This window comes from Anastrepha ludens, chromosome 4 (genome assembly GCF_028408465.1).
Source record: "Anastrepha ludens isolate Willacy chromosome 4, idAnaLude1.1, whole genome shotgun sequence".
In the NCBI taxonomy this organism is placed as follows: Eukaryota; Metazoa; Arthropoda; class Insecta; order Diptera; family Tephritidae; genus Anastrepha; species Anastrepha ludens.
The window spans coordinates 93,725,813-93,748,967 of record NC_071500.1 but is presented as its reverse complement, the minus strand read 5'-3'; the positions used below and the strand labels follow the sequence as shown (position 1 = coordinate 93,748,967).

The following is a 23,155-nucleotide window of genomic DNA, read 5'->3' as shown; positions in this document are numbered from 1 at the left end:
ACATTATTAATATCTGCATAGAGACGCCTTTCGCATTACATTAGCTGCCTTCGATTCCCTGCTTTACTGCTCGTCAAGCGAAAAATATGTGCGCATGTAAAAGCATCAACAGCTTAACCTGGTTTTTAGCCTCTTAGCTCAGAAGCGGAATGCTTAGACCAGTGTTTTTAAATATAAGTAGGAATTTTTAACGGATTTTGTTTATTCTTACCAAATTTAATCGCATATTTTTAATTTGTATAATTTTAAATGCATTTTGTATCGTTTAATGACAAATTAGTTTTTTTTATTATTACAAACATAGATACAATATAAAATACATACATACACTGTTTGTTGACACTGCAACTAGTTACACATAAATTAACGAGCAGTACAATTTTAGTAGCATAAAGAGATCTTTGTTAAGAGATTTTCATAATCCCTTCCTTAAGATAACAGCCATCATGTGGTTTGATTCGATGGAGTTGTCGGGTTAGGCCTGAGGTGTTGAGGAGTTTGTTAGCTTCCTCATTCACGTGCCTTTGAAGCCTGAGGTAGTGGGCTTCTGCTTGTTTTTTAATTTCAATTTCAAACTCAAGGTGAGTTGAGAATATCTCGAAGGATTTTATTCTGGAGTCGTTGAAGTATATTTATATTACTTTGACTAGCGCAACCCCATAGTTGCGTGCCATAGGACCACACAGGCGTTATAATTTGTTTATATTATAGATATTTTGTTATATAGGGATAGCCTTAATCTTCATTTTTATTACCTTCAGATGGATTTCATGCCGTTAAAGTTTTATATGCTCCTTCCATCGAAGCTTAGCATCGAGCGTTATGTCAAGGTATTTTGCAGTGTTTGCATGTGGAATTGCGGCACCTAGCAGTATTATTGGATACTGATTCACTTTTTTTTGGTGAAGTTTACATGAACTGACTTGGCATTGTTAAATTTTATACGCCAAGTCTTCGTTCATTCTTCAATAGCTTTTGTTGCAATTTCAAAATTTTTTTTTTTTGAAAGATTTCTTGAAGTAAAGGTCAAAATGGTCCTCTCATGTTCTTATGGGTTAAACAATTCCACGAAAATATTTCCCGTGAAATTTCACGGCATATATATGTAAATATGAGCTACCGCCTAATTGGGTTTAAAAAAACCGGCTCCGAGTATCAAAAATGTAGTACCATAAATGAGCTGTTTCACGCTTTTGGGCATAGCAAATAGTCTCCTTCTCTCAAGCAGCAGCCGCTTTTTTGTAGTGGTAACTGGTGCCAATAGCAACAATTTCCATCTCTATGCCATTTACCATTTTTTGTTTCCGCTGTTCTATTCTTCTTCTGTCGAGATAGAGAAATTACTGAAATAGAGAATTTGGTATATCTACCTAGCAGCACCACTTTTATCAACAGTCAGTTTGTAGTAAGTCGTCGATAGCTTCTTCCATGTTGACTGACGCATGTTTTACAGGCAAAAGTATTAACTACCAACGAAAGCTGCTACCTTTTGGAGCGCAGTAAGCCACGGTATTCCAAGACAAGGGCATCGCTATTATTATTTTTTTCTTTGTTAGATAGGCAAACTGATGTTGTTGTTGTTGCTGTTGTAGCAGTATACTTAACGCTGCCAGTGTAGTGTATATAACCAGTCATCATCGTCTAGGTCAATTCTGGATAGGTAGGAGTTTAATTTGCTGCAGTATCCAGAACGTAAATGTATCAAGGTTACGCGAGTCTCTCGGGTTAGCTAGAGCTCTTCATCTGCTATGGGTGGTAGTTGGACACCAATTACGGCATTCGGGGGTCGGGAGCTTAAGAAGGTGGTAAATGTCTCCCGATGAATGTTGTTAATTGTCTGTCTAAAACTGTCCGGTCCAGTAGTTGTTGATTTATTTTGTCCTGTCAGACTGATATTTTTGCTTGGTGTCTGCCACCATCAAATAGAGGGTGGTAAAGCATCTCAAAGCCCTTTTAATTAGTTTTTGCAGCCAGATTTTAGCAGATTTTATTAGGATTCGTGGCCACTGTAGGATCGCATCAAACGAGATCGGCGATTAGCAGGCGTGAGAGTGTTTCATGGTGACCACAGGCGAGGATTAGACTGCAGTCTCAACATAGGTTAGGTTAGGCTCAAGCGGTTGTCCTATGGGACTCACTCAGGCTCATAGCCCATTGTGATGCGCGGGGAGAGCTTGTCCCTATCTCTCCTAAAACCAGTGTGTGATTTTCAAAAATTTTAGAATATCTCTGATTTCTGCAGAACTGCGATCTTCCAACTGATTAAAAAATTGTTTACCTAGTGTAGTAAACCTGCGTCTGGATAGAACAGGACAATGGCACAGTAGGTGCGAGATTGTCTCTTTCTCGCCAGTCTCAATATAATTGATAAAGAGAACCAATTACGTCCAGCATAGTCAGTAATCCTATCAAGTATTCTCAAGAGAACATCCAGCCTCTTAGCGAAGCGAAAGACATGATATTAGGAGGCTTTTATAGGCGTTCATACCTACTATGTGTATGAGCACTCATACTGGTAGGCTAATTTGTAATGATTACTGTAGAAGCTGTAGGGGTGAAAATGAGCAGAAGACCTTCTTTGTAGATTTTCAGATTTATTGAGGAAGCAGAGGGTCACTGTTGAAGCATTTGAGTACAATTCGCCACAGAATTTGGCCAACCATAGACCGCACAACATTCCTCATATCATATTAACTTTATCAATTGCGTTGGGCGATTGGTTGGTCAAATGTGTGTGTGTGGAATTTTAATATTGTAGTTGCACTATATTTTTTTAACTTTCTCATGTCAGTAGAAGCTAATGCCAAAATCAAAGCAGCTTTGAACGAGATAGGCCACTCAAAATGAAATCGAGGCGTTCAGTAGCTGCAGAAAACAGTCGTCAGCAGGTGCGTGCATACATAGTAGCATAGCATAGCAGAGTAGCAAAATTTGCGCGTTGAACTGTAATTGCAGACAGTCAAATAAATTGCAGATGCATGTGTTAAACTAGCTGAGAAGTGCATATCACCAACGGACAGACAACCTACTCGTACATTGGACAAGTAGTAATTAGCAGTTTCTATGTTCGAAGTTTTTTCTATCATTCAATTTCCGTGCATTTGCCACACCGGCTAGGAAGGAAGATGTTTGCAAGCAACATCCGCTCGTATACAGCTGTTTGAAGTTGACTCTGATTGTCCGCCATTTGACAGCTGCTGGTGCAAGCGGTAGCAACTCTATTTTCACTGACTTATTTATAATTTCAGCTGCTGCTATTGTAGAAAGTCTGCAATATACGTATATATTATATTAAATAATTTAAGTATTAACTACGCCATGGCAGCCACAACAACTCAATCAACATATGTAGTAGTGGGCATTTAAAATGCCACCTCAGGCGACATGCATCTGCATAGCTTTTAATGGCGCTCAATGCAATTATATATAATAGCAGTAAAGCTGGCAACAACAACTATGATGCTAGCAACACAACGACAGACATGTTGCCATGCACGCTTATATAGGCTGCCACTGATGACACCTTCCAGCCATGTGTACAAACATATGAAGTGTCCATGATTTGTTGGCGCTGGGTTAGAGTAAAAGTAGCGAAGACGTTACCGCCGCCATTCGCAATAACTCGTATTTTTACCGTTCGAATGTTTAAAGAAAATTTTCATGCCGACGGATAGCGACAGCCAAAGCGCATGTCGGCCACTTTCTGTTGCATAGAGATGGAAATTGTTGCTATAGGCACCAGTTATCGCTACAAAAAAGCGGCTGTTGCTCGAGAGAAGGGGACTATTTTCTATGCCCGAAAGCGTGAAACAGCTCATTTATGGTACTACATTTTTGATACTCGGAGCCGGTTTTTTTAAACCCAATTAGACGTTAGCTGATATTTACACACGCGAAATGTTATTTTAGTTTTTTTTTTACTTAGCGAGGGTGAAAATTTATAAATAACCGACAAATATCTGCCACTCACAGAGTTTTTCAATTTTATTCTGCACCATCATACGGCCGCCGTAGCCGAATGGGTTAGTGCGTGACTATCATTCGGGAGTGCGTACGTTCGAATCTCCGTCCATGAAACAGCGAAATGATGGAAAAAGTTTTCTCTAATAGCGCTTGCCACTCGTCAGGCAATGGCATACCTCCGAGTGTATTTTTCTCATGGGAAAGCCCCTCATAAAAAACCATTTGCCGTTCGGATGCGGCTTAAAACTGTAGGTGCCTCCATTTGTGGAACAACATCACAGGAGGACGAGCTTGGCCAAACTCAAAGTAGAAGAATACGTGTCAATTATTTATTTATTTTACAACATTTTCCTCTTGCTCTTGGCCATCGCCAGCTGTGCAGCGTTGGAACCACGGTGACGAGGATCCAGAAGGTGGCGATATTCGCGAATTACAATTTCACAAATCTCTGGAAATTTGTCAGAATCAGCTATTGAACTGATGTAATAAGTGAGAACTTGTTTTCATTTTATTGTTGTATTATTTTTCAGCTTTTTTGTTATTAATGAGCGAAGTTATCGTACAAGAAAGAACAACTCTTCTGTCTGTGAAATGCATCTAAGCAGCCTCTTCTGACTGATATGATACGAGATCTTCGTTATCATCAATTGGCCCATTTGAGCCAGAGTTCGAAGTTCCCATATCCTATGTCCGTAGTTACTCTTACTCGACCTGATTCGTTGTTGTTATTGTGCCAGCATAAACATTCCCCATTCCGGGTATAAATGCGTAACGCATTCCGGCAACGTAGAACCGACGGTCGTTTTTACGATAGTTCCGTCACTTTAGTCAGTTATATTTGCTTCCATTTTATTTACACCGATCACCGTTTGATCGGAGATCTCGTTGTGCATCGAATGCTTCTTTGAGAGCGCTGAATGCTGCCGTGGTATTAGTGGACTTGTTTGCAGACTTTTTTGTTTCTGTATGTTTTCATATGTATTCCGTTCAGCCCACAGGCAAAATTTCACACTACAGATTTATACTCTATATCTGTCATATTGAGTAAAAATATGAGCCCCTCATGGAGAATTTCGCTTTTCGAGTGTACGGATATATGATAGGTCTTAAGATGCAACAAGAACCTTAACACCACAAAGACTATGTAGAGAAAACTATAGACCTATTTATCGTTTGTTTCAATTTCGAAGACACGGATGACTTCTGTAGAAGTATTTGTTTTTAGAAAACGCTCCGATTCTGCTTCCTGACAATATAGGTATGTGCGGTATGACGATATGCGGAGCCAATGATCTCTCGGTGTTCCTTCGCCTCACCAAGATTCTTGGTGTTTTTTTCTAGAATTTTTTTTTATCTGAAATCTTTTCGTAAAATAAAGGTACTCGAAAGCTTTTTTCAACTATTATTTTCGAGCAATTTCAAAATAGAAAATACTTAGCTGGGTTAGATTAGATTAGAGTCGATTTGGCGACTAATTTTTGATTAAGCTTTCTCCACAACAAAATCCAGTCTACGCTGTCTGAGCGAGCAGAGATGAAAGAAGGACATCGTGTTTTACCATCGATATGCGAAAAAGAACTGAAAGAGTTGGGGTGAGAAATTTTGATGCGTCCAAAATATAGTTCTGACATTACCCCTTAGATTGGTTTTAGTTTCGGTAGATGTAGAGCACGCTTTAAAGAATAAAGTTGCATTCAATGAAGACGTGTGAAATGCAAACAAATAACGCAGATGCTCTACACAAATGGCACAATGATTTCAACCAAAAAATTAGCAAATATAGGTATAGAAATGGCACAAATTTGGTTTAAAAAAAACTCATAAAAAACAAATCTCAACTTTGCTCGCAAAAGTGTTTAACTACATCGAACTTTCCAGATTACTCTGGATTTTCAACAGCAGTCTTTTCTAGCAATCCTTTTTTTTATCTCTTTGAATATAATTTTCTACATACTCTTCTTTTCTGAAATCTATCTGCACTGGATTTTTACATTCACAAATTTTCGTTCTTATTATCTAGCCTCAGATTCTAAATGACTATGGAGCAAGGTTAGCCTGCCAAAAATAGATTAACGGTTACTAGGTATTATTTTATCAAGAATTTTGGTTTAGATTTAGATTTATTGGAGGTTTGCACTTCGACCTTCTGGTCTTTTGTGCCCTCTACTTATCACAGTACCTCATCCAGACCCTGTTCCCTTATTAAATTTAAGATAGAGCTGAGTTGGACTGCGCGTATCTGCCTTTCTTCTGGTTGCAAATGGCCGAGATATCTCAACCTTCTAAGCGCTATAGCGCTGAATTCAAGGAGAATGAGCATTGGCCGAGTTGTCTCAAGGAGAAGATTCATTGTAGTCTCCTTAGTTTGGGTTAGATTGCCCTTACATTGCCCCTCGACGACGTAATTTGTTTGTGTTATTTCGATAGGTCTCTTGTGGTTTTTGCATTGCTAGACTTGCCTTAATTTTTTCCGTCCTACATTCTAAATCAATTATTGTAATTTGGTTACAGACATTGACTGCCCTTTATAAAGTCTCAAACCAATAGCAAGTTCAATGCCACAGTTCCATAGTTTGTCCGATAAATTCACCCATTTAAACCTGTTTTAATGCTTAGTTTGTTATTAAAGTTTTTTTCTTTCACACTCTGCGTGCTCACCACCTCTTTTATGTTCTTAGTCGCTTCTATTTTACCATCAACAGATCGCATCACTAATAATTACCACAACTCAATTAACTTGTCGATCTCACATCATCTCAAGCGAACTAAGAGAATGATTGCATTCGCTCTACTCTGTGTATGTGTGTGTGTGTATATACATATATCCATTGTTTATATACTTGTATATACATATATCTTCATGCATCTTCTCATTCTACTCATATGACGAAGCGATCGCATTCAATCAATTTAAACTAATCGAGCGATCAATCGAAGTGGCAGACGAATATGCCACAAAGCTCGGTTGTTAGCAAAAGCTTTGTTCAACAACAAATTGTCCGCCTTTCGAACTTCAATTTTTCACTGCTGCCATTGTTGTTATTAGTTTTTTTTTGATCAAGTACATTAATAATAATCAAAATGATTGCATATATCCGTTGTGAGGCGCCTCACTTACTGTTAAACATAACGCTTAAATACGCGGATATACGGCTAAAGGTATGTTGCGGCACCTGTATGTTTAGCAGCAGTGTAGCTGAGCTTTACGTTAAGGCAACCAAGCAGCGCAGTGGTCTGTGCAACGGTCGCTAGAGTGATTTGCGTTCATTTTTTCTTTTTTTTTTATTAAAGTATTTCCATCCTCTTTTTCTTCTCTATATCCTCCCATAATTTCATATGTTCATATTCATGTGTTTGGAAACGTTAGAAAAATTGCCAATCAGTAAATTTTAATTCTCCACTTGTTGTTGGTAGCGATTAAAATGATTTGCGGTTCATTAGGACTCAAAGCGACGTGTCTCGGCATCGAGTAACAGTTAGGCAGGTAGACACAAAGCGGATGGTTAAGGGGCAGGCTGGTACGCAAGGCAATGAGGCAAATAATAGATATCAGTCAGCAGCTGTGGCGAAGTATAGTGGAGCAAATTTTTATTAAATATTCGTATTCGTACTTTAGATATATAGGATAAGGATAAGGATAAGGATAAGGATAAGGATAAGGATAAGGATTAGGATAAGGATAAGGATAAAAATAAGGATAAGGATAAGGATAAGGAAAAGGATAAGAATAAAGATAAAAATAAAAATAAAAATAAAAATATAAATATAAATATAAATATAAATATAAATATAAATATAAATATAAATATAAATATAAATATAAATATAAATATACATATAAATATAAATATAAATAAAAATAAAGATAAAGCAGATTTTTCGCGGCCGCCAAAGTTTTTTCTAATAGCGGTCGCTCCTCGGCAGGCAATGGCAAACCTCCGAGTGTATTTCTGCCATGAAAAAGCTTCTGCCGTTCGGAGTCGGCTTAAAACTGTAGGGTTCCTACATTTGTGGAACAACTTCAAGACGCACGCCACAAATAGAATAAGGCTAAACACCCAAAAAAGGTGTACCATATAAGGGTGTAATTATACATATGTATACTTTGATAAAGCTGCTCTTTTTAGCTATTTTCTAATATTCTAATTGGAGTTGCATTTCCCGTCATTTTAAGAACTGCACTTTTGCATTTTCTGCCTATAATTGAATTGCCTATTACCCACTGTGCTATCTATTGCCCATTTGTTTGTGTCAAATCCAATCAGCCGTGCAATCCATCCGTTGTTCCCAACCCACTTGCAACTTGTAGTTTTTATGATTGTTTTTTTTTTTTTCGTAAAACGGCCGGTCGGTCTGCGTCGAATATCGTGAATGAAATTGATTTTGGCTTATCAACAACAACGACAACAGAAACACAGCAGTACGTCAAAATTAAGCAGCGTGACACCCAAAGCCAACGCAAATCTGAATTGTTGTGCGAATGCCTTTTGATTGGGCTACATATGTATGTATGGATGTGCATAAAATGAGTACCGACACAAGTTACCCAGTAAGTATGTGTGTATGTATGTATGTATATAAAATACAACAAAAAGTCACAGTCATGCATGCGCTATCGCTCAGCAAACAAGCATGACAACAGTCAAAGACTACAAAAAAATTATGGTAAAAAGGCAACAACTATCTTAGTGTGCTCCGTTATAGTCGGATATATACTCGCTCTTTGAGTGCTAGCAACTCGTACCCTCTCGTCTTCATCTCAGTATATGCGCATGTGAGACATTGGCCTGCCCACTGACTGATCGACTAAAGATGATTAAAGTAAAATGATTAGCAACAGGAACATCGAACAGAACACTAGCAGGAAAAGAAAGAGGAAATGTATGGTAAGGTGAATGTGTATGTTGGCAAGAGAAACCTATACACAACACACCTCGGCATAGCACACTTTTCTGTATGTTCTATGTATTAGCATTTAAGGGGTCCCGATGGTCTAAAGCTCGAAAATTTAGGTTAGTTTCACGATTTTTTTTTTTACAAAAATAAATGCCACACGATATTTCAATATTTTATTTAACTTATTTTACATACAAAAATGAAAAAAAAAAATTTTAATTTAATAATTTTAAAAATGGCGCTGAAGTTGACCCTCCCGAAAAATTGGACCTGGACGGTGTTGTCCATTTTGACTCTTCTATTTATCTGAAACACAAAAACCAAAAAAAAATTATTAAGTAGCGCGGTTTTGAATTTCATACTCTAAACATCGGGTTTTTTCAGTTTTTTAATCAAAAAAGATACGAAATATTTAAAGTAATATTATGGATCTAGTACAGGCGATAGCCATTGATGTTGTGAACAACAAAAAAGAATTTCAGACGAATCGGTTGAATAGTTTTTTTTTTTTTTGATAACACCAGGCCGAGAAAAGTTTGAGGTACAGGAGCGCACGGACCGCTCTCTACCTATTTAATGGGCTGTAGAAGCTATAATATTGGGAATTTTCGTATGAAAATTTCACACTATATTCTTAAGATATTAAACTTTCGAAATATCGAAAAATCATAAAATCGATTTTTTGAAATTTCTAGACCAGCGGGTCCCCTTAACTTGCTCTTACTTTTGTTTTTGTTGTTTCTACCGTCTGGAGGATGTGACTAATCAATGCGTGACGCCTATTGTCTGTTACCTGTTGCCTTTTCCCTCTCAACTCTTTCACCGTTTGTTTTATCTCTGTCGGTCGTTTACTAGTTATTACCGTTGTTGATGCCACAGACGTTTTCCTGCCATGTGCCATAACCACAGGGAACCTTTATCTGAATTCCTATTTGAGAATAGCTTTTGCTTTGTGCACATCTACATGCATGTATAAGTGTGAGTATGTATTCGTAATTCTAATACAAAGAGGTTATTCGGTGGTTTGCCAGGTACGTAAAGCATTTTCTAATTTGATTAGTTTCGGTCGCGACTTGGCTATTTGTTACTACCCCGTCAGATTCATGCTAAGCTTGTGCCGATAATAATAAATAGCCGGGCTTATGTGAGTTGGTGTGTGTAACCACAAGTGCATTTACAATATTTGTATATTCTTCACTTGATCCAGAGGATGTGTAAATATTTTGTATTGAAGGGAAAAATAACACTTGCGCGTGAAGGTTCGAACCTATCGATGGTGGACACCATCGAAAGTAATTTTCGACATAGCAAATCAAAGATATTTAGAAAATTATTACATTGTGTTTGGATTTTCACCTGTTTTTTGGCCAAAAGTTTTTATAGTTGATGTTAATTAATTGGGGCCTTATAAGTTCTAAAATGTGTCCTCCGTCTTTTCAAATTCGCTCCCTCTTTTCGAGATAGCGGTATTTGAAATGGGCCTTACGTCATTTAAAGCTCATTTAGAAACAACCTCAACGGTCGCAACTTTAAAAGTGCAAGGAATTTGAAACAAACTCAACATTTGATGAAAAATGCTTTTCACGCATTAATTTTTTTAGGTTTCGGAAACAGATGAAAGTCACTGGGGGCTAGATCTAGTGAATACGGTGTGGAAGATCCAAGAATTCGAACTTTAATTAACACGTTCCCTGTCCCAATATAAAAGTGCAAAATTGACCGACAAGTCCAACAGGGTTTTTTGAATAATTTGTTTTTACTTTATTATCGTACCAGCACGTCCAGTGCAGAAACTGTACAGTTCCGTTACGTCCAGTCAAATAATTTGCTTTAGGAGTTTCATATACCCCCTGACGCACATATGGCTCAAGAACGTATCAGTGTTTATCAGGCGCACGTTTCCTGAACCATATGTGGCTCAGCGGACGGGGAACGTGTTAATGGATTTTCGCCATTCTCAAAATGCTCTTGTGACACAGCCTAGTCCTGATGAAAAATAATTTTTTCATTTGCAAACTGGTTTTTTTCACGAATTTTTTCCTTCACCTGTTCTAAAAGGTTACAATAATATTCAGAATTTATTTTTTTACAGTAATATAATTCATAATTTATTGAGTTACAGGGTTCAGACGGACTATATGACTCCGAAATGCAATTGTGTGAAAAAATTCGGAACAACAATAGAAGAGGAGTGATGGAAAAGTGGAATAAAACTTAACCCAAATACTCTTAATATATTTAGTGATGCCTCGAAAATGTTAGACAGAGTAGGGCAGGGATCTATTGCGTACAGCTAGGCATCAGGCAGCCATTTAAGCTCCCCGACCACTGCAGTATCTTTGAAGCAGAAGTCTTTGATGTAGGTAAGGCTGCGGAAATTGCATGCGCAAAGACATCAAACAACACCAAAATAAATGTATGCGTTGACAGCCAAGCGGCGATAAAAGCAATAAACTCATATGAAATTTCATCTAAAAAAGCAGAGAAGCCATAGCCGTAGCCAGACGGTTGCACATCTATTGAGTACCCGGAAATAAGGGCATTGTAGGAAACGAAATTGTAGATGAGTTTGCCAAGAGGGATAGATGGAAGGTGGAACAATCTAGCCACTTGCGAAACCGCGCAAATCATGTGCACATAGAATGCAGATAAATCCGCCAGATTCGTACTAGCCTTGTCTAGAAAAGAAAGCAGAACTACCATAGGTATGCTGACAGGTCACAATTTGCTAGCGGCACATGCATACAAGATGGGAATTGCAAACAATGATAGCTGAAGATTTTTCAATGAACTGGAAGAGAGGGAAACGCTAGAGCACCTTCTATGTTCTTGCCCTGCGTTAGCTAGAATCAGATTGAAATGCTTAGGAGCTTAATAATATGAGAAGTTAGAATGCCTCTCGGGGTTAGAGCTTCAGTGTTTACTTAGATTCGCAAAAGATGCAGACGTATTACAAGATGTCTACTACAAAGAAACGTAAGGGTCAAACTCCATTTGGTATAACTCATCCATAGTAATGAACTGATGCACAAAATGCACTTTGTCTTTTTGAAAACGAACAAATGCGGCACCCATTGTGCTCACAGCTTTCTGAAACCCAATGCTTCAGTCAAAATATTTCTTACACTGCCCCATGAGATGCCTAGGGCTTCTAGTAAAACTCTTTCAGCCACTAGACGATTTTTCAATACAATATCCTATATTTTTTTTCTGATGTTGTTGCTGTTTCTGGACGTCGTTGACGTGGATCGTCTTCAAGGCTTGTACGTTTAAATTCAGCAACCCTTCTTTCTACTGTACTAATTGATGGGGAAAGTCCTCATATACTTTCAGCATTCGTTCATACATATCCTTTGCTTTTAAACCTAAAAAAATTCAATCACTGCACAAAACTTGATTTTTTCCATTGCAGAAAATACAGTGAATACTAAATGACTTTTAAACAAAGAATGAACAAAATTTAGACTACTAGCAACGCTCTCTCTTATGAAAGCATACAACTTATTGAGCAACCGAGTAATTTTTATAAATTATATCACTTTCGTTTAGTCAACTTCCTGTCAATACGAAACGGTCAGATCAAATTGTCAATGCAATAAATTTGCTTACATTTTCTCAATATAATTTTGATATTACGCATTTATTTATATAATAGTAACTACTATGATAGGTTTGTAATAAAAAATTATAATGGAAGACATTCGAAAGCAAAAAATTGGCAAAATCTTCGCTGCCAAAGGGGAGGTCGTTCCAGTGGATTTAGTTGAGGAACACAAAGTAGTTACGTCACAACTCATTTTATTAAAAAAACCCGGCATCGAAAAGATGTTGAACTTGTGAATCAGCTGCTTCTTGTTTACCCACGAAACAGATGGCGCTATTGTAGCGATAATTTTTAATCGGTGCATGAACTGCGCGCTAAGTCTTCATGACGACATGCACAGAGACGCATGGAAAGGAAACTACAATGAATTTCAAGAGGAGATGAATGTTAAATGTGCTTTATTTTTACTATCGGCTGTGGGCTATTCATTCATTGTTAAATTTCGATCATAGAGCGATAGACGCTTATACTGAACGGTCACTGACTGGCTGTGAGTGATTTTTAATAGCATACATTTTTTTTTCTAATTTTTTATTTTTTTGCTTTGATCCTCACGTTCGGATTTTCTTGCCACTTTCAATTTTTCAACTTTGTATTGGCCGCCGTAGTCGAGTGGATTTTTGCCTCGGTTCGAAACGGCGGCGAGGAAACACCAAATGATATAAAGAGTATTTTCTAGTAGCGCTCAACCCGCGGCAGGCAATGGTGAACCTTCGAGTACGTTTTCCGCATGGAAAAGCTCCTCATAAAAGTGTATCTGTTGTCAAGAGGTGGAGCGTCCGCCATTGGTGCAACAACATCAAGAGATAAACCACAAATTTATGGAGAAACTAAAGGAAAAAATTCGTGAAAAACTTTGCAACATAAAAAAATCTTCTTCATCAGGACAAGGCATCGTGTCACAAAAAGATTTTTTCAATGGCTAAAATCCATGAATTAAAATTTTAAATGTTGGCGCATCCACTGTATTCACCAGATTTGGCCCCTAGCGACTTCCATCTGTTTCCGAATCTAAAAAAATGCATGAGTGGAAAGCGTTTTTCATCAAATGACGAAGTCATAACAGCTGTGGAAACGTATTTTGCGGTCCTTCCAGGTTCTCACTTCAGCGATGGAATTCATAAATTGGAATCTAATTGGAACAATTGTATTGATGTTCAGGGAGACTATATTGAATAATAAAAAGTGTATTTCAAACCATAAAATTCTGTTTTTTTTTTATCAAACCTCAAAACTTATTGAACAACCTAGTATATTAAAAGGCGTCCTATTTGACTACATAACTTAAATTCAAAAAGTTATGGCACAAAATATACAGAAATTAGTTTAATTACACTCATGAACGCCTTTTTAAGTCGCTACCATCGCCGCATCGAAAGGCAATTTCGAATGGAGAGCACGAATAAGAAAATTGATTTTTAAACGATTTTTTTGTCTATTGACGGTTCCACGTTGAGTGGTACATCATTGAAAATAACCCCTCTGCAAAGGAATATTTCGTTTATTATTAATTTTTAGTTTCAATTACCATTTAAGGGTTTAAGGGCAGTCAGAAGCCCGAAAAAATGATGATTTTCAATATTTTTTTTTTTTTTGCTAGTAAATTTTTTTTGCTACTCTATTTTACAAAAATGAAAACATAGCATTAATACATCATATTTCCGCTTGACTTTCGCAAAATTTCAAAAAAACATTAATAATTGTAAAAGTTATCGCTGTTTGTGTGGAGCCCGTTTCTTCAGAAGTCCCTTGCGGTGTTCGTCACAAGAGATTCATCTAAAATCGATCGGACAAGAGGAATTAGTTTTATTAAAAGATAGCATTGTACCTAATCGAAGCTTCTTTTTTAAAATTAACAATATGGTGACCTCAGGAAATATTTTTCAGATTTTTGAGAAAAAAATCGACGATTAATTGTTAAACAAAAGCCAAATTTTAAAAAAAAAACTCTTTCGATCAGCCACGAGTTTTTTTTTTGTATACATTTTATTGAAATCTACCAAGCGGTTTTTAAGTTACAGTGATCATCAGTTCAAAAAACATAGTTTTGAGAAAAACGCATTTAAAAATTTGTTATCGGCCGCCGTGGCCGAATGGATTGGTGCGTGACTACAATTCGGAATTCAGAGAGAGAACGTCGGTTCGAAACTCGGTGAAAGATCAAAAATTAAGAAAAAGTTATTTCTAATAGCGGTCGCCCCTCGGCAGGCAATGGCAAACCTCCGAGTGTATTTCTGCCATAAAAAAGCTCCTCATATCTGCCTGCTAGGCTTGAAACTGTAGGTCCCTCCATTTGTGGAAAAACATCAAGACGTACACCACAAATAGGAGGAGGAGCTCGGCCAAACACCCAAAAAGGGTGTACGCGGCAATTATATATATATATATATATATATATATCGGCTCCGGAGCGCCCACGCGCTGTTAATTGTTGAATAACTCAAAAATTGTGTATCGGATTCACTTCAAATTTATACGCACCATTTTTAAGATATTATACTTCAAGAAAATGCAAACACAAAAATCCAATTTTTTTGAAAATTCTGACTACCCCAAACCCCTTAACTTCGCAATATGCGCGCCTCCGACAAAAACAAACCACATCGCCACCACTGCGGTGCAAAGGTGAAGCTGGGCATGTATGCTTTAGCATAACCACACATCTATGGAGGCATGGCTTCGCACCATTCGTCTTCGTTTTGGATAGAATACTCGCACTAAAACTTTCATCAACGATAACAGACAGGCAGCAAACGTTTGTTGTTGTTGGTTACACTCGTATATAATATTTATTTGCTTGAAATGCTCAACAAGCGGCTAGCAAATTTGATTACGATTTTCTTGTTGGAAAATTTTAGTATTTCTAGAAAGCTTTACACTTCCTTTAAAGACCCCTTCCACACCTGACTTAATGCATATCAAAATTTTTTCATTTATTTATTTGTGTTTTGGAAGACAGTTTTTTTTACTTTTTAAATATTTTCTATATATTCACCCCTTTTGTTTTTTTTCCTTGTCTTTGCAGCATAACCGGCAGGAGTCCATATCCCCGGAATATCATCGCTATGCCAGCATTGGTAAATTGCCTAAAGCGTTGGCAGCATCGCAGACAACATATACCGTTACAGCGGACATACACCAAACCGGCAATAATAATAACAATACTATTAGCAGCAGCAGCGGTAGCGGCAGTGGCAGCGTCAGCGTTAGCAACAGCAATACCGTCAGCAGCACAGCAAGCAGCAGCAATAACAACGGTCATACTAATATCAACAATATCCATTACAACAACACACCACAGTCTCAGTCTCAGCAACATCAACATCTACAACAGCCACATTATGCCGGCGATGTAATCAATGCATCTTCATTTGCCACACCACCGACACGGCGACGTTTCTTTAATCACAAGAATTTGCGCAGCGCTCTGACCGGACACCGTCGCACCGCATCGAATGGTGGTGGGCCAACAGATGCCGCTGCAGCGATACTCGCCGATGGTAAGTCTCTCAGTACGTCCTAGCAGTTTAACTTCACTACTAGCAACTTGGCAACTCACTCAATTCAAGCACTTTTGCATATTCGCCAAATTTGATGGATTTTCATTGTTGTGCCTATTGGTTTGGGTGTTGAGTAGTGGTTGAGGTGTTGAAGGTGAACATTTAAACGTTTATTTGCTTCATTTGGTTTGGTCACTTCTAAGCAGCAGTTGCTGGTGAGCGGCGAAAGGCTGTTAGTTAGCCAATCGTTGAACTGGCCAACTAACTGTCATTGCCTTTGTCGGTCGCTCCTTTGATTTGTGGCTGTGAAAGTAACCATTACTCGATTACATATTTACTTGTGTAGCAGTACTTGTAAAGTACAAACGCGCGGCTTGTTGACTGCACGTGCAGTTGGGGTCGAGGTCAATGGCTAATGGATAACAAAAAATTTAGTAGTGTCATCGCCGGACTGACCATTTCGTGGTAGTGCAAAGAAAGGCAGACAAATAGACTTTAAATATTAGAAAATATTTATGGGTTTGGAGATGGGCAGAGATTCGAAAGTGGGCTGACAAACAATTATTAATATTATATTTAAGTGCATATGTATATATGTAAACCTATATATATTTTTTTACTGTAAGTGTAAATTTACGAAATTGAATAATTTTACTGCAAACTTGACATCTTGAAACTTTATAGCCCAAAGGCAACGCCCATATGAATTTCTCACGTACGCTCCTGCGAGAGTCATCGTACAGCCAAACACAGCGCGAATTCACTCAACATGGAACCTGAAAACCATTCCAGAAACTACTACACTGTACGATCTATAACGACAGCTGCAAGAATGAAAAAGGGAATGGAGCTGGATGGCCTTTGACAGTAACTGTAGATGTTTTACTACTTTAGGTGTAATGTCAATGGTCTTTCGATCGGAAGTCTCTGTCATACTTAGCGCATCGGCTGAAAAGTCCCGGGACTAACAAAGAAAACACGTTTTTTTTATTCCAAATTAGCTTTATTCATCAACGTAATTTCCATCAAGAGCAACGCAATCATTCCCACGCCACTAAGATTTCAATACCACTTTTGTAGCACAATTTATCTTTTGCCTCAAAATAGGCCTCAGTTTCAGCGATCACCTCTTCATTCGAACGAAATTTCTTACGGGCAAGCATTTGTTTTAGGTCTGCGAACAGCCAGTAATCGCTGGGACCCAAATCTGGTGAATACAGTGAATGTGGGAGCAATTAGAAGCTGAATTCATGTGGTTTTGCTATTGTTTTGATTAACTTTTGACACGGTGCGTTGTCTTAATGATGGTCAACAGTGTACAAACGTGGCACTCACTTTATGCCATAGGTAGAACCTGAAGGTAGACTTCAGCAATAGCTTCCTCAATCCAACTCCATTTCTCCTTGAGGATAGTCCCTTCCACCTCCGCTCTTACAACGATGGCCAGTGCCTCACCGCCAACCTTCACTACTTCGCTAAACAACAGGTACCTATGGCCACCTGCTTTTTTTTTTTTTGGCAACGCCTTTCCCCTGTGTGCTCAGCCAATCTGTGTCTTTTTGGAGCAGTTTCCGCCGGTTTCCCAAGCTGAATACCACTCCCTTTGCTCATTCAACAGAACTGGCCTGTTCTTCTGTTAATTGATCCGCTGGCAGATCTCTTAACTTAGAATAGACCCTAATGGCCGCCTTCTTTCCGTAATAGGCCTGCTTAGAGGGACGGACATGCTTAAGAAGTCTCTCTTTGCCTGTATTTGTAACTTGTTTTGAGCTGCCTAGTCACTCAAGGGCCGTCTTGGTGGTTAAATCTTAAAACAGGTGTCCGAAGCACTCGGTTCGCGACTGAGCTATTTTTAAATCAGGGTCCCCAGCCAGGCTGAGCTTCGGCATAATTCGCATTACACCTTATTCCAACCCAGAGCTTTTCTAAAAGGTTTGCTCCTCCGATGGGCAGAACTTAGTCATCGTTCAAAAAGGCAGTCCGAACCATAGAAATGGATTGCATTCGCTCAGTACTGGACTGTATGTAAACGGGCATACTACCGTCCTTTGATAAGGTCTAATTAATTATTCGACTAAGTCCCCCGATACAAATAGAAACAGCATACATTTGCACAGCTTCTCTTAGTACAAATGAAGGTTTTCAAATGAAGACTATTCCATTTCAGAAGGTTTTTGGAATGGTTGTACCCAAATTAAACGCAACGATCTTCTGTTTCATGGTCTTCGATTTCGCTAAAATTATGCAAGGAGTCGGATATACAACAAGAAAGAATCCTTGGTTTGAATTAGAGGATTTGAGGATAACGGCCAACGAGTGGCGATTTATATTTGTGTTAACCGCTTCAAGATGCTGATGAATTTCACCAGATTTGTTATATTTACGCGCAATATTCGCAGGTGTAGCGAAAAAACGAAAGCCAGATGCTTAAACCTTGGCCCGACGGGAACAGGGCAGCTGAGAAGAAGGTGCTGAGATGATTCCACCTCGCCCTCCAGACAGCTTCTACAGAAAGGGCTTGACGCAAGCCTCACCGCATGAACACCTAACGGACAGTGTCCGGTGAGGATACCTACCAAATTCGATAGCTGTGGCTTTGTTAGCCTTAGAGGCTCTCTCGAGCGCACACGTTCTTAAGGGAATTCCAATCTTCTCATATTGCGATGAAGCCGTCTCAAGGGTTCCTTGTCTGGCCAACTCATCGGCCCAGTAGTTTCCCTCTATGCCGCTGTGACCGGGCACCCAAATTAGCCTAATATCGAAGTATTCCGATACAATCGAGAGGGAAGTCAGGCATTCTCCGACTAATGTCAAATGCACAAACAGCGAGCCCAAGGCTCTAATTGCCGCTTGGCTGTCGAAGTAGATATTTACCTCCTTTACTGTAATTACAGAAGCGAGAAGCCAATCCACAGCTTCCTTAATTGCAGCTATTTCTGCTTGGAAAACACAACAGCCTAAATTTGAGCTTGATGGGAAGCTCCTTGCAGAATACTCCCCCACCAACTCTTCCCTCCAACTTCGAGCCATCCGTACATATATTTGCCATGCCCTGATTCCAAATGATGCACCCCGCCTACTCTTCCCTTGAAGGAATGTGAGTGGAGAATGTTCCGCTTCATTTACGTAAATCGGATCGAAAACTATTGACTCTTAAAAGATGTTAATACCTATTTGAGAAATGTTTTTTTTTTGTTTGATTTTTTGCCATAAAACTTCTGTGAAAAAATGTGAAATACCTTATAACCCACAATATTTCATCTAAATCCGATGGCATTTTTATGTTTAGTTTAGTGAATCACTTACCAATATCAACATTTACTTCTTCTTTTCACTAACAATTCATAATTATTTGCATTTACTCGTAAACATTTCATCAGCTTTTCATAATTCATCGCAATTACAAAATTTTACAGGAAAAGACAATAACGCTTTAAATACTTCGACCTGCTCCGATTCAGCGGTTACACGTCGCCGTCGTCAGAAGGTCAGTAACAATGTGAGCGCCGCCTCAACCAGACCGACAACAGCGGGCAGTGAGAATAGACTGAATCGCCTAAGCCTAGCCGGCACATCAGTCTATGCTGGGCATCTATCATCGTTGGTCTTTGGTAAAATCAAGTCATTATGGAGCGTCAACTCTAACTCTTCGGATGCGGGACTTAATCAATTTGCAGGCACGAGCACTTTCCACCCATACTACATTACTGTTTTTGTTGCTGTTTGTGTTGAGCTCATTTGCATGTTGTGCAGTTAGGGAAGCTTCCCCGGAGCCCATGTGTGCATGTTTCTTTCATTTTTTGCATGTTTTACATTTTTCTTTTTTTTCTACATTACCACCCTCTTTGCACTTTTTGCATGGTTTTTCTTTTCTACAAAACTCGTACCTGCTCTAACGCGTCCATTTGTGTCTTCTTTCTCTTCCGCAGGCAACGATGATCATGCGCTAACTGCTGCTGAGAAGCAAAAAGATCAATTGCGTGCCCGTCTCGGTTTGCTGCTGGACAGCGATCAGAATGGCAATACGAACACAACAACCAGCAGCAGCTCGTCGCAGAATGTCAGCCCCGAACAGACGCTATCGAATGGCTGCGCCAACGCATTTGGCTCTCAACTCTCCGTGATCACCAAGGATGACACACTCAGCTTGGCTGGCAAGTTGAATGCTTTGTCCGTATCCACGGATAACAGCGAAGTATTCCCGGTGAAAGCACGCAAAACAGGCGTACGTCGTTCGGCACGCACTGGCCAAGTGGCAGGTGGCGCCGGCAAGCGTAATGCAATCTACAAGCCGGCTACGGTACAACCAGTGCAGCTGGCTTTGAAGCCACTCTTTTTCGAAGTACCACTTCCCGAGCCGGATCCACCATTTGTTGGACGTCAGTGGCTACTGCGCGAACTCTCCAACATACTTACCGGCACCGAGACGCCAGGTGTGCTGATCAACGGTAATCCGGGTACTGGAAAAACGGCGCTCATCTTGCAGCTAGTAGAGTATTCGTGTTTCGGACGACGCAAGAACAGCAATAGCACCAGCGATCCAGATGGCATCTATTGTCCCATCAATCTCGGCCATGATCGTATACGTGCGTTGGCCGCACACATTGTAGGCTATCACTTCTGTCAGGCCGACTCGAACCTCACTTGTCTGGTGCCGGATTTTGTACACTCGTTAGCCGCACAGCTTTGTCAGGCACCCCAGCTGGAGGCCTATCGTGAGTACTTGCTCAGCGAGCCGCACCTACAGGACATATTGAGTGTAAAGGAGTGTATTGCTGATGCCGAACGTGTCATGCGCATGGCCATTTTGGAGCCGTTAATTGTGCTAAAGCGTGCCGGCAAGATACCGACTAAGACATGCGTCATACTCGTCGATGCGTTGTGCGAGGCAGAGTACCATCGTCCTGATCACGGGCATACGATCGCCACATTTCTTGCCAAGATGACGCAACATTTTCCGTCATGGTTGAAAGTGGTTGCCACGGTGCGCACGCAGATGTTAGAATTCGTCAAAGGCTTATCGTATACGAAAATGACGCTCGACAGCTGGGCCTCCAATGATCTGCTACAGAAAGACATGCTGGACTACATCACATTCCGTGTGAACCACAGCGTAGAAATACAAAACAATATTGCGGCTGTGAAGGATCACAGCAGTGGACAGCTTAAGTTTATTGGTCACTTGCAAGCGCTGACGAAGGGCTCTATGTTGTACGCCAAGCTGATACTCGACCTTATCGAACGCGGACAGTTGGTGATCAAATCGACCAGCTACAAAGTATTGCCAGTGAGCTTGGCGCAAATCTTTTTACTGCACTTTAATCTGCGTTTCCCCACCAACAGCAGCTTCGAAAAGGCCGCGCCCATACTCAATGTCTGTTTAGCTGCATTGTATCCGCTCACCTTAAACGAAATCTACTACACCATTTGCGCCATGAAAACGGACGAGGTGCTTAGCTGGGATGAGTTTCTACAGCGCTTCAAGTTGCTGGACGGCTTTCTCATACGTCGCATCGACAACACGTACATGTTCTTTCACTCGTACTTCCGCGAGTGGTTGATTAGGCGCGACGAAGGCGAATCGTCGAAATTTCTCTGCGATTTTCGTCTGGGGCATGCAGCCATCGCGTTTCGCTTGTCGCGCATGCAGGCGCCACTCGATCCAGAGCAGACCATGGAGCTCGGCCATCACATGCTGAAGGCGCATATCTATCGCAACTGTCAAGGACCGCAACTACCGCGCGATATGCAATCATTCTGGGTCGCTTCAGTCACCGACAACATATCTGCAGCGCTCGGCTCGTTACGCAACGTTTACAGTCCAAATCTGAAAGTTTCGCGTTTAATACTATTGGCGGGTGCTTCGCCACACTACCGCACCGAGTTTATGGGCGATGCCACAATACTCTGCATTGCAGCACATGAGGGCATAGTGCCGATGGTGAGCTTGCTGCTGGAATTTGGTGCCGATGTGAGTCTAACGAATAGCCAAGGCTGCACGCCGCTTATACTGGCCGCTATACGCGGTCATGCAGACGTCGTGCGTTTGCTTGTCGCCGCGGGCAGCAGTTTGGGTCAGACCGACACAACACAGCGTTGCGCGCTCGTGCATGCGGCGCGTACTGGACGCTTGAACGTGGTGAAATATTTACTGGCCTGCGACTGGACGCCACGTCCAAACTCGCACGATGTCAGCTTGGCAGTGGGACTACAGCAATCACTGATCGCAGCAGCTGCACAAGATCATGTGACAATAGTTGAGGATCTGCTCGAAATCGACGGCATCAATGTGAATCTAATGGATGAGGCATGCGGCGATCTGCCGCTAACAGCAGCCGCACGTAATGGTTGCAGCGACGCGGTTGCCATATTGCTATCGAAAGGCGCACGCATTGATGCGCGCAACAAGCAGGACTTCACTGCGCTCTGGCTGGCGGTGAAGGAAGGCCACTGGGCGGTGGTGGAGAAACTGATACAAAACGGCGCCGACATCGATGAGCCGGTGACCGCAGCGCGCAAAACACCACTCATGATTGCCGCTGAAGAGGGGCACATCGAGCTGCTGGAGTTATTGATCGAACGCGGTGCTTCGTTGGAGGCGCAGGATGAGGAGGGCTTTACCGCGCTCTCGTGGGCATGCTTGCGCGGTCGTCAAGCCGCCGCCAAGTGTCTCATCGAGCGCGGCTGCAACCGCAACCATGCGGACAACAATGGACGCACGCCGCTCGACTTGGCGGCATACCAAGGCTCTGCGGCACTGGTGCTTTACTTGCTAGAGCAGGGCGCCAACATAGAGCACATCGACGTGAATGGCATGCGGCCGTTAGATCGTTCCATTGCATGCCGCAACATACAGGTGGTGCAGGTATTTCTACGACGCGGCGCAAAACTAGGGCCGACCACGTGGAGCATGGCCATGGGTAAACCGGAGATTTTGGTAGTGCTGCTGAACAAATTGCTGGAGGATGGCAATGTGTTGTATCGGAAGAACCGTTTTCACGATGCGGCGCATCGCTATCAATATGCATTGCGTAAGATCTCGTGCCTGGAGAATTTGCTAGAGCGAAGCGCAATATTTGCGCAGCTGCGCACGAATCTGTTGCTGAATCTGTCGCGCTGCAAGCGAAAGTTAAATGTGAGTAGCAACAAATGGTTGATTAGTTGAATTCATTTTTTATTATTATTATTTTTT

The 23,155-nt window shown here is 40.6% G+C and overlaps 1 protein-coding gene across 1 annotated transcript in view; it reads left to right on the top strand.

The window, feature by feature from the left end:
- LOC128861916 (protein TANC2) overlaps nucleotides 1–23,155 on the top strand; it is a 93,564-nt gene that overhangs the window by 69,452 nt on the left and 957 nt on the right. The window contains exons 4-6 of the mRNA XM_054100293.1: nucleotides 15,489–15,963; nucleotides 19,380–19,640; nucleotides 19,893–23,098. Of these exons, the coding sequence (XP_053956268.1) occupies nucleotides 15,489–15,963; nucleotides 19,380–19,640; nucleotides 19,893–23,098 (3,942 nt within the window). The remainder of the gene's footprint in view (nucleotides 1–15,488; nucleotides 15,964–19,379; nucleotides 19,641–19,892; nucleotides 23,099–23,155) is intronic.